This window comes from Pecten maximus, chromosome 17 (genome assembly GCF_902652985.1).
Source record: "Pecten maximus chromosome 17, xPecMax1.1, whole genome shotgun sequence".
Classification (NCBI taxonomy): Eukaryota; Metazoa; Mollusca; class Bivalvia; order Pectinida; family Pectinidae; genus Pecten; species Pecten maximus.
In genome coordinates, this window is record NC_047031.1 from 10,796,219 (window position 1) to 10,808,300 (window position 12,082).

Genomic DNA, 12,082 nt, shown 5'->3' on the forward strand with positions numbered 1-12,082 from the left:
CTGTACTATATATAACACGTCTGTACATTTGTGTATATATCTGTACTATATATAACACGTCTGTACATTTGTGTGTATATATCTGTACTATATATAACACGTCTGTACATTTGTATATATATCTGTACTATATATAACACATCTGTACATTTGTGTATATATCTGTACTATATATAACACATCTGTACATTTGTGTGTATATCTGTACTATATATAACACGTCTGTACATTTGTATATATATCTGTACTATATATAACACGTCTGTACATTTGTGTGTATATATCCGTACTATATATAACACGTCTGTACATTTGTATATATATCTGTACTATATATAACACGTCTGTACATTTGTGTGTATATCTGTACCATATATAACACGTCTGTACATTTGTGTATATATCTGTACTATATATAACACGTCTGTACATTTGTGTATATATATCTGTACTATATATAACACGTCTGTACATTTGTGTATATATATCTGTACTATATATAACACGTCTGTACATTTGTGTGTATATATCTGTACTATATATAACACGTCTGTACATTTGTGTATATATCCGTGCTATATATAACACATCTGTACATTTGTGTGTATATATCTGTACTATATATAACACGTCTGTACATTTGTGTATATATCTGTACTATATATAACACGTCTGTACATTTGTGTATATATCTGTACTATATATAACACGTCTGTACATTTGTGTGTATATCTGTACTATATATAACACGTCTGTACATTTGTGTATATATCCGTACTATATATAACACGTCTGTACATTTGTGTATATATCCGTACTATATATAACACGTCTGTACATTTGTGTGTATATATCCGTACTATATATAACACGTCTGTACATTTGTGTGTATATATCTGTACTATATATAACACGTCTGTACATTTGTGTGTATATATCTGTACTATATATAACACGTCTGTACATTTGCATATATATCTGTACTATATATAACACGTCTGTACATTTGTGTATATATATCCGTACTATATATAACACGTCTGTACATTTGTTTCTATATATAACACGTCTGTACATTTGTGTGTATATATCCGTGCTATATATAACACGTCTGTACATTTGTGTGTATATATCTGTACTATATATAACACGTCTGTACATTTGTGTGTATATCTGTACTATATATAACACGTCTGTACATTTGTGTGTATATATCTGTACTATATATAACACGTCTGTACATTTGTGTGTATATATCCGTGCTATATATAACACGTCTGTACATTTGTGTGTATATATCTGTACTATATATAACACGTCTGTACATTTGTGTATATATCTGTACTATATATAACACGTCTGTACATTTGTGTGTATATATCTGTACTATATATAACACGTCTGTACATTTGTGTGTATATATCCGTGCTATATATAACACGTCTGTACATTTGTGTATATATATCTGTACTATATATAACACGTCTGTACATTTGTGTATATATCCGTACTGTATATAACACGTCTGTACATTTGTGTATATATATCCGTACTATATATAACACGTCTGTACATTTGTGTGTATATATCCGTACTATATATAACACGTCTGTACATTTGTGTGTATATATCCGTACTGTATATAACACGTCTGTACATTTGTGTATATATATCCGTACTATATATAACACGTCTGTACATTTGTGTATATATATCTGTACTATATATAACACGTCTGTACATTTGTGTGTATATATCCGTACTATATATAACACGTCTGTACATTTGTGTGTATATATCCGTACTGTATATAACACGTCTGTACATTTGTGTATATATATCCGTACTGTATATAACACGTCTGTACATTTGTGTGTATATATCTGTACTATATATAACACGTCTGTACATTTGTGTGTATATATCTGTACTATATATAACACGTCTGTACATTTGTGTGTATATATCTGTACTATATATAACACGTCTGTACATTTGTGTATATATCTGTACTATATATAACACGTCTGTACATTTGTGTGTATATATCTGTACTATATATAACACGTCTGTACATTTGTATATATATCTGTACTATATATAACACGTCTGTACATTTGTGTATATATATCCATACTATATATAACACGTCTGTACATTTGTGTGTATATATCCGTGCTATATATAACACGTCTGTACATTTGTGTATATATCCGTACTGTATATAACACGTCTGTACATTTGTATATATATCTGTACTATATATAACACGTCTGTACATTTGTGTGTATATATCTGTACTATATATAACACGTCTGTACATTTGTGTATATATCTGTACTATATATAACACGTCTGTACATTTGTGTGTATATATCTGTACTATATATAACACGTCTGTACATTTGTATATATATCTGTACTATATATAACACGTCTGTACATTTGTGTATATATATCCATACTATATATAACACGTCTGTACATTTGTGTGTATATATCCGTGCTATATATAACACGTCTGTACATTTGTGTATATATATCCGTACTGTATATAACACGTCTGTACATTTGTATATATATCTGTACTATATATAACACGTCTGTATATTTGTGTGTATATATCTGTACTATATATAACACGTCTGTACATTTGTGTGTATATATCTGTACTATATATAACACGTCTGTACATTTGTGTATATATCTGTACTATATATAACACGTCTGTACATTTGTGTGTATATATCTGTACTATATATAACACGTCTGTACATTTGTATATATATCTGTACTATATATAACACGTGTGTACATTTGTGTATATATATCCATACTATATATAACACGTCTGTACATTTGTGTATATATATCCGTGCTATATATAACACGTCTGTACATTTGTGTATATATATCTGTACTATATATAACACGTCTGTACATTTGTATATATATCTGTACTATATATAACACGTCTGTATATTTGTGTGTATATTTCTGTACTATATATAACACGTCTGTACATTTGTGTATATATATCTGTACTATATATAACACGTCTGTACATTTGTGTATATATATCTGTACTATATATAACACGTCTGTACATTTGTGTGTATATATCTGTACTATATATAACACGTCTGTACATTTGTGTGTATATCCGTGCTATATATAACACGTCTGTACATTTGTGTATATATCTGTACTATATATAACACGTCTGTACATTTGTATATATATCTGTACTATATATAACACGTCTGTACATTTGTGTATATATATCTGTACTATATATAACACGTCTGTACATTTGCTTGACAGTACTGAAAACACGAATATTTCGCTGTGTACTCTGTACGTGTATAATTCGCTGATTGATCAATTTGATATTAAGTTTTAACATTTCAGAAAATGTCTGTTTCTATCATCATTACTTTCTTCTTCATCAATGTGTAAAATTCAAGTGATATTTTAAATACATAATAGTTCTGTTAATTACAACGAAATAACACAAAGAAAGCATAAAGTATTGATCAGATGTAGATCTAACTCACAATAAAATAAAACGTACAAAGATACACGTTATGTTAAAATAATATACTTAAACGGAAACAATGTTATCCATCTTACAATAAAACGAAGTTATTGGTAATCTCAACAACATAAACATAACGTGAAGTGATAACGTATACGTATTGTCCGACTATAGTGGCTCGTCTAGTCTTTATGCGGTGTCTTCATTCCAGGCGATTACATTTATTTCTATACATTACTCTATGCTCTTAAGGTTTGTGACGCGCCTATTTCACTTTAATTATACGAATTTGCTTACGCAAAAGGAATGAATCACTCATCGTTATTTCAATTCAAGAAATGTCCAGTATGGTCCGAGTGATTTTTGTGATTGCTTGTCGAATAATGACTCATCAATAATTGGTCCGGCTATTGCAGGTCAACAAGACAGGCAAATCTAGTCTGACTTGATCATACCCTTGATTATACCTTGACCTTACCTTGACCATATATTGACCATACCTTGGCGGTACCTTGACCATACATTGACCATACCTTGACCATACATTGACCGTACCTTGACCATTCATTGACCATTCATTGACAGTACCTTGACCATTCCTTGACCATACATTGACCGTAGCTTGACCATTCATTGACCATACCTTGGCCATTCATTGACCATACCTTGACCATTCATTGACCATACTTTGACCATACATTAACAGTACATTGACCATACATTGACAGTACCTTGACCATACATTGACCATACATTGACCGTACCTTGACCATACATTGACTGTACCTTGACCATGTATTTTATATCCACTACATCTAAATGCTTACAGTGTTACAACCACATACATACGCATTCGTACACCGTACTACATGGAGATGACAATTCCAGAAGTTGTCATTTTAAAAAGGTTCCGAACCGCTGAAAGGACAACTTCAGGATGAATTTTCTGCAGTCAGTTTTGAAATGGAAACTGATTTGACACCTTTTTCTCTAGATCACTTAGAGTTCATACGTCTCTGGTTAACACAATGTCTGAACCATTGAAAATTTGTATGTTGCCCATTGTATTCACTGACATCACTTTGTGACGTCACAATAAATATAACTGTTAGACGCCGAACATGACAACCAACTTAACTTGTATTACAGAATAAATCACTTATCATTAACTACCTTAGCGTTATATATGACTATGTAATACTCTTCCATGTATTCCTCCGGAATTGATTAATTTGTAAATATGTATTTAATGTTAATATGTTATTTTACAAAGACTTTCTTGTAACTCGAGATCCCGCCATTTAACATTGATGATATAATAACCCGGATGTGTGACTTCATAAATGACTTCATATAGGCCATCGCCAGTGTAGATTACACATGTCTCGGTAACACAATGCGGATATGGTCCATAGATAGAAACGGTTGGACATCCAGTGACGTCGGAGGCAGCCCAAATCTGAAAGACAACCAATAATGTTAATAGTCTTCATTTTGACACAACGAACATTTTTTCTCAAAGTTGCGTAAAAAAGGTCTTAAAAATATAAGAAAACCATTTCCTTTGATTCCCCAATTCGATATCTAATGTACGCGATAAGCGGTAACATAATACTACTACATTGTATATAAACCACGTATGCTGTAGGAAATCCTCACCGAGTCTGTTCCAAACAGAACCAAGATATAGTGTAAACCCTGATAAGGCTCGGAACCAAACTGTACAATTCTTTAGTGGAACCAATAATCGATTTCGTGTGTGGACTGTGGGAAATAAAGTCAAGCAAAGAAGTGACAGTATTATAGAACCAGGTCTGTGGATATTTGTTGATAATTCGTGTATTCTATGTACGAGGGGCGACATTAGGATTGACGTCAACTTCCACTTAACAGAAGTTTAAAGTTTTAAGATTTTATCTAAGAATAATTAATTTAGACAACAACAGGACAATCAGTGCGATATATATCAATGGTCAAAGACTCTTCGTAATCAATGAGAGTCACGTGCAAGTGTACATGTTTTAATAACGAGGAATGATTTAATGGACATATTATCACACAAAGATCAGTCGAGTGAAAAATTATAAAGATACCGACAGATGCTAAATTTGGTATAGAATGACGATATACATGTGAATTATAATAGTATGGACCTCCGACTAGCGATATGTAAAATATTCCAAACTGTAAAAAATGTATGGTGTGTAACTTCAGATGTCCGTCAATTTCATTGGAAATCGAAAAGGGAAATTAGAGTATAGTGAAAATTGTGTTTATTGCTTAAATTTGAAAACGAAATGCATTTATTGGATTATTATTTTGATGACGATCTACGTTGGCCTTTTACAGCTTAAGATAACAAGTACGTTGATTTCAGTAGTATATACATTTATTAGATATTTTTAATGAGTTTGAAGCGAAAAGAATACATATTTATTATAGGTGAAAATGGATAAATAACTCCTCTGAAAATGTAGTTTTAGGTTTTCCCTCTGGAATTGCGAAAAGGAGCAGAAACAACTTTTACGCTACATTAGGGGTTCATACACACTATCAGAGCCCTATTATAGATAGACTTTGGCACTATGAACAATTTAAACATTACCTGGAAGTTATTTTTGACACCGACTTGCCCCAATGTTAACCCTATCCCGTCCACCTGGAGCTGGTCCGTGTTCGTACAGCCAGTTTGATGGTTTACGTCTGGCATGGACTGCAATTCTTCTTTCATGTCGAACATATAACATAATCCTGTACTCGATATATCGCATGCGTATCTCATATCCGAACTTTGTACAGGGCCCGTATCCTCAACTGAGAGTGATGGATAACGTGGTGGACAGTAAAACATGCTGACACAATTGAACGCCGAAGCCTTCACTTCAAAATTAACTGACGAGATATAATGTGTTGGTGCCACCGTCTTGATCTGCCGGTTCTCGGGATGAAGAGTGACATATCGGGCATCGTGGTAAAGATTGGCAACATATCTCTGACGGTAAGGCGTATCTGATTGGTTACTCTCTCCCGCCTCATTTATTTGTAATGCAGTGCTTATCGTATGCATTTCGTCTGCTACATTCTCTAAATTTTTAAATCCTTTGAGATTTTGCAGAAGATCTGTTCGGTCTTGTCCATTTATACCAAATCCACGATAATTATCTTCCGAGCTATATTCTCTTTGCCCATCGATCTGATCATATGTCACGTGACCTACCATATTCATATGTTCTAAAGACGGAAAAAATGCATTCGCTGCTGTCTCACTCTCCTCTGCCGTGCAATCGTCGTTAGAAAAAGTGATATGATGAGGAATTCTGTTTGACTTTTCCTTGATAGAGCCATTTTGAAAATCACCAATTGCCGGTAGGAATTTTCTCTGAGAATCCTCGGAAATACCGAACATGCAATAGGAATCATCTAGACTTTCGGCACGAGGAGAAAACGAGTCGAAGTTGCTCTTGTTCAAATTGTTGTGTAAATCACTATTATTAATGTCATCAAACCGTGTATCCATGGTATGACCTAGTTCGTTGCTGCCCCAGTATTCCCTCGACTCGCTGAAGTTATACCTGCGATTCCCACTGGTAAGAGAAACTACTCCTTCATTGTTGCTACCGACCTTGCTATCAGATTTTCTGATACAAGCTCTTTCTTCGATGCCCAATCTATCGTTTCCGTACATATTTTCTCCGATAAATCGTTCGTCATTTCCCACATCACCACTCTCCTGATTTGTAACATCATCTTTGTCGCTTTTATTGCCATTTCCGATAAACCGATGGCTGAAACCGATCTGTTGTATAGTTTTCATAAAGGAAGGGTATCGAGATTTGAATCCGGAAATTCCGGCGAGATGTAATTCCGGATCAGAAAGACTAAATGCCTGTCCCCTTTTGAGATGTCTCAAGTGTTTACGTTGAGTAACGACGCAATCTGCTAGATCATCGGATACATTTGATTCGGACGCCTTTGAAAGACTCCGAGAGGTTGTGTAGAAGCGTCCTTCCCCGTCTTTTGAAGAATCTGGAGTGCTATTGCTCCGGATTAATTTCTGGTCAATGTGAATGATTCCTTTGTACGGACGTCTGTATACTAATTTGTGACCACTCAAAAATGTACGCCGGGTGTCTACGGTCACACTACTAGGCACTACAGAAGGAGGCTTTGAATTTTCGTCTGCTATTCCACTGTCAACTGTTTCGGTCGTTGATTGTCGAATAGCTTTTCTATCCGTATTCTGCAAGCCATGCAAATCCATTTCATTGTGCGTTACTCTGAGTTGAGGAGGACTGGCCCTACTGATGCGGAGGTCTTGGTCATCTGTATCTTGTGTTCTTTGTCTGATATAATTGGATGTATCGGCATATTTCTCTAAGTGAGTACCAGTAGAAATATCTTCCTCCGAGTTTATTTTTATACAAACCCTTTTACGTATCAATCGAAAACAAGACATGCGCAGTGTTGATCCGGTCGCTTTTATGATTTCGTCTGCTGATACCTGAGTACATTTTTCACGATGAGGAGTAGGAACAACAATGTTCATAGTGGAAGGAAGACAAACAGCCGACTCGAAACTTGGAAGTGTGCGAAACATCATCAGCGTTACATTTTGAGGGTGGTTGCCTATCTCAGTGTCCGACTTTCTCCTCCCTATTTCCTCCGACTTACCATCACGCCATTCCAGACCTTGGACCTTATCCCATGCTTTTGGTAAGCATGGACTCACAGCATCAGAAGTGGACGCTCCTAGGAAACCGATAGAAGGTATAGGCATCTGTCTGCTATGTGTTAACTCAACCGCCTTGTCTCCGCAAGGGAGATCGATTCCGTCTCCGTTTTGTGAATCACTGCTCGTTGTCGCGTGTGGTATCTGTGACAGGGATGTATTATCGCATCGAGACGTCACAGTATTTGTCGTCTGCTCGGCAGCCACATACTCAGGTAATGGCTGATTGTCAAGCCAGTGTTGTAAATACCGAGTATGTCCAGAAATGCCGCCAGTGTCTTCTAAACTGGTTCCTGGTATACAGGGTGACAGATCCTCGATTCTATCCTCGTGGGTGTTATGTCTTGATGAATAACTATCACGTGTCAGATCTGAATAATCAAAGGTTTTTCCGTTGCATAAGCCTGGTTTTGAAAATGCTGAGCGGAATGACGCGGCAGCTGATTTTTTCGAAGTTATGCACGATCGATATTTCTCGGCACTGTCTGTGTAACGTGATACTAAATTAGTAGATAAGGTGGTTGGTGCTATCGGGTTAGTTGGCACGATATCAGAATTGTGATGTGCTGCTGCTGCTGATACGCTTTCATCAATGATCGCTTCGCTATCTTTATCTAGAGATTGTATGGTATCGGGGTTATCTCCCTTTGTGGAAAAGGATGATGATGAAATATCATCTAATCCATGAAAAAACACGCTGAAATTTGAAAAAGCTGAAACCACATCTTCGCCGGTTGAAGAGGTTCTTTCACTAGCAGATGTCGATGGGGCTGTATACGTTGACTGACTTGCATTATGAAAAACATCTGAGTTATCATCAGACATTTGTCGCAACAGTTTACTATAGTCATGGATTTTTAATATACCGCATGTGCTTTCACTTGATTCAAAATTTTCAACTTGTGATATCACATTGTCTTGTGATGACAAATCTTCATAGATATACAAATGACTTTGTGAATCTGATATTGAAGAATCATACTCTGAATTTGACAACTCGTTACCCTTTTTGTTGAGATGCAGTGATTCCATAGACAGAACGTTACTGTTGTCTCGCTCACAGCAGTGTCTCTCGTGTGTGATTTGTAAAGTATCTCCACCACTTTTTATACACTTCACTGGAATACCTTGATTCTTTTTCACATTGCTTTTGAGGTTTTCATCTAGTTTCACGAATTTCTTACTCGATGAAGATGTAACATTCTTTTGATGTTGAATTTCTGATTTTGTCCTATTTTGAAGTGCTTGCACACCTTCGCTTAAATATGTCTGTCCGTCTTCAGTTTTCGTTCCATTCCCCGATCTCCGTTTTGTTACATCTAATGAGTTTCTTTTATTACGACAGTATATATTTCCAAGAATCCCTTTCGCCTCATCCTCAGTTAAATCCGAGTCTGTGTTGATACTTGTATCTCGGGATAACGAAGGAACAGACGGTGAATCCAGTATGCTTATTTCCTCACCATTTTTTGTTACCACCTTCCGTAGTACCCTCTTCTTACGTATAGTGAACTGTCTTTTAAGTCTTAATCGTTCGGATTTCCTTGGGGATTTGCCATTGCCGTTACCGATAATCTTAACACCGTTTTCATGTTGAGATGTGGCTTCGGTATCCTTGATATGCTCATCCAACGACCCCATTGACAATGAATCTAGTATGAAAAGCTTATCATTCGCATCATTTGTAGTCCTTTGCTTGAGGTCGCATGGTTGATAAATTTTTACCTTGTACGGTGACTCTCCAACGTGTTGTGTCCCAGTTTTGATAGAAATAGTATGGATTCCCGCAAAAACTGGAATGAAAGTAAACAGAAAAGTTCCTAATCCATTGCACTGACACGAAAAACTAATCGTATTTGTATTGAAAGTACCATTTGTCGTTCTGTCGAATTCTTTCACGCGTAGGAATATGTTTCCGAACCCGTCATCAAGGTAGCCGTGCACGTGTTCTGTAGAGGCCACCCTAGAGGGTATCTGATGTGTAGTATCTTTCGTCTCTCCCTTAGTTACATTTTTGGTGATGTTTGACATAGTGGTGTTTGAAGGAAGGTTTAACATGTTAACTATCCTTTCGCAATACAAATCGTGGCGTGGTCCCCGGATGTTGATAGAAATGTCCCGGATTTTATATATATCTGTCATGTGAAAAGTAAATCTGGCTTTCCGTCCCGTTACCCCAGTACAAAGGCCAGAGCCTCGCACATAACACTTAAGTGAAGCTGGAGGCGACACATCTGCGACCCGTGACTTTTGACAACACTGCTCCGACAACCATTTTATAACACAGATAAACTGAAATATCTTCTGTTCCGTCCGCCTATCAGCGATCGCCATTTCTTCTGGTGTTATCATATTCTGTAATTATAAAGTCAAAAGTTTACTTCTTTGCAAAGATACTTGATTTTTCGTTGGTTTGGTTTGGTATATTATGTTTAACGTCGTATTGACAGCCAGGATCACTGAAGAACGTTCATAAGATATGGACACATATCAATTGTTATATAAAGTAGACACTTTGTACGGTCCTGTGACTGTAATGTTATAGTTATATAACTTTGTATTGCTTTATCGGATTGCTATTTCTTTAAAAAAAAACAGGCAGCAAAACGAAAAAGTAATTCTTTCAAATCGTCAAAACGAGGGTAAAATACTAACAAAAACATTGCATATTCTGCAATGGTAAACCTTCTTCTAATTCATCGGATACACCCGTCATACCCACCTAGGTCAACTCTAGGTTAGTGACAACGGAGCCACCAGACACTTCACATGAGATTGTGTGTCTATTACAAATTGTTTTTCAAATGATATATTTATCATCATTAAGATTTCAGAGACTATTTATTCAAACGGTAAAACAATATAAAACAGGATACGACGTCAAGCTAATTCGGAAATTATTTTATCCGTCCTATAACGTAATTATGACTCATACCATAGGCAGGTTGAAACACTGTTGGGCCAACTTGATCCCTAGTCTACAGTTGGTGATGATATTATGATGCTGCATGTTGGGATATTCGGGACAGACTCCAGGCCTCAGCGCCTCAAGTAGAGCACAAAGTGCTATCCCGTCATTCCAGGACGACGAGAAGTTAGTAATATTTTGGGAAGGGACTGTCTTCTTCAGCCACAACAGCAGTAACGCCTTCCTCTTCTCGCCTGCCATATAACGACAATTGAAATTGAGATAAATTATACATGGGATCCAGTTTCTCAGATTTTGTAAAGTTACTAATCCAAATGATTAATGATACGTGCTAAAAATGAACACAATGGATTGTACAAAAACAAACAAGATATAACGATACAAAATGAGAATTAGATACAGTGGAGCAAAAATCAGTAGTACTGCATCGCGCGCTGTTATCTACACTCATCAGTAATTGGCTTAAAGCAAGAATAGGTCGAACGAAATGTCAAAATGTGGATGGGAATGTGCTCCATAGTAGATTAATATAATCTTTCCGTGCCTTGGGTGTGTGACAAAAAAAATTAACCCGAGGGGGAATTCATGAACGACATGCATGCATTTCCCCAAGGGAATATGATTATGACTATCCCCATTTAAAGAAGTACCTACCCCCCCCCCCCCCCCCCCCCCCCCCCCCCCAAAAAAAAAACAAAAAAAAACCCCAACATGCATCGCAATATCATTACACAAGAAAACATAGGTCTAAAATTAATTCACAATGTTTATTCAAACAGACACTGAAATAAGGTATCGGTGATATCATTCTATGTTAACAACAGTGCATATTGTCATTCCATAAAACTCTGTGTCTTATATGCATATTTAACATTAAATAACAACG

General features: G+C 35.9%; 1 protein-coding gene across 1 annotated transcript; it reads right to left on the reverse strand.

Annotated features, from left to right (window-relative positions):
• Positions 1-3,358: 3,358 nt before the first annotated feature.
• On the reverse strand, positions 3,359-10,619 carry LOC117315946. Its single transcript, XM_033870380.1, has 2 exons — positions 6,144-10,619; positions 3,359-4,997 (listed from the first exon to the last, which is right to left on the reverse strand). Exons 1-2 carry the CDS (start codon positions 10,617-10,619, stop codon positions 4,791-4,793), a joined length of 4,683 nt encoding a protein of 1,560 aa, XP_033726271.1. The 3' UTR covers positions 3,359-4,790.
• Between the last annotated feature and the right edge of the window lie 1,463 nt (positions 10,620-12,082).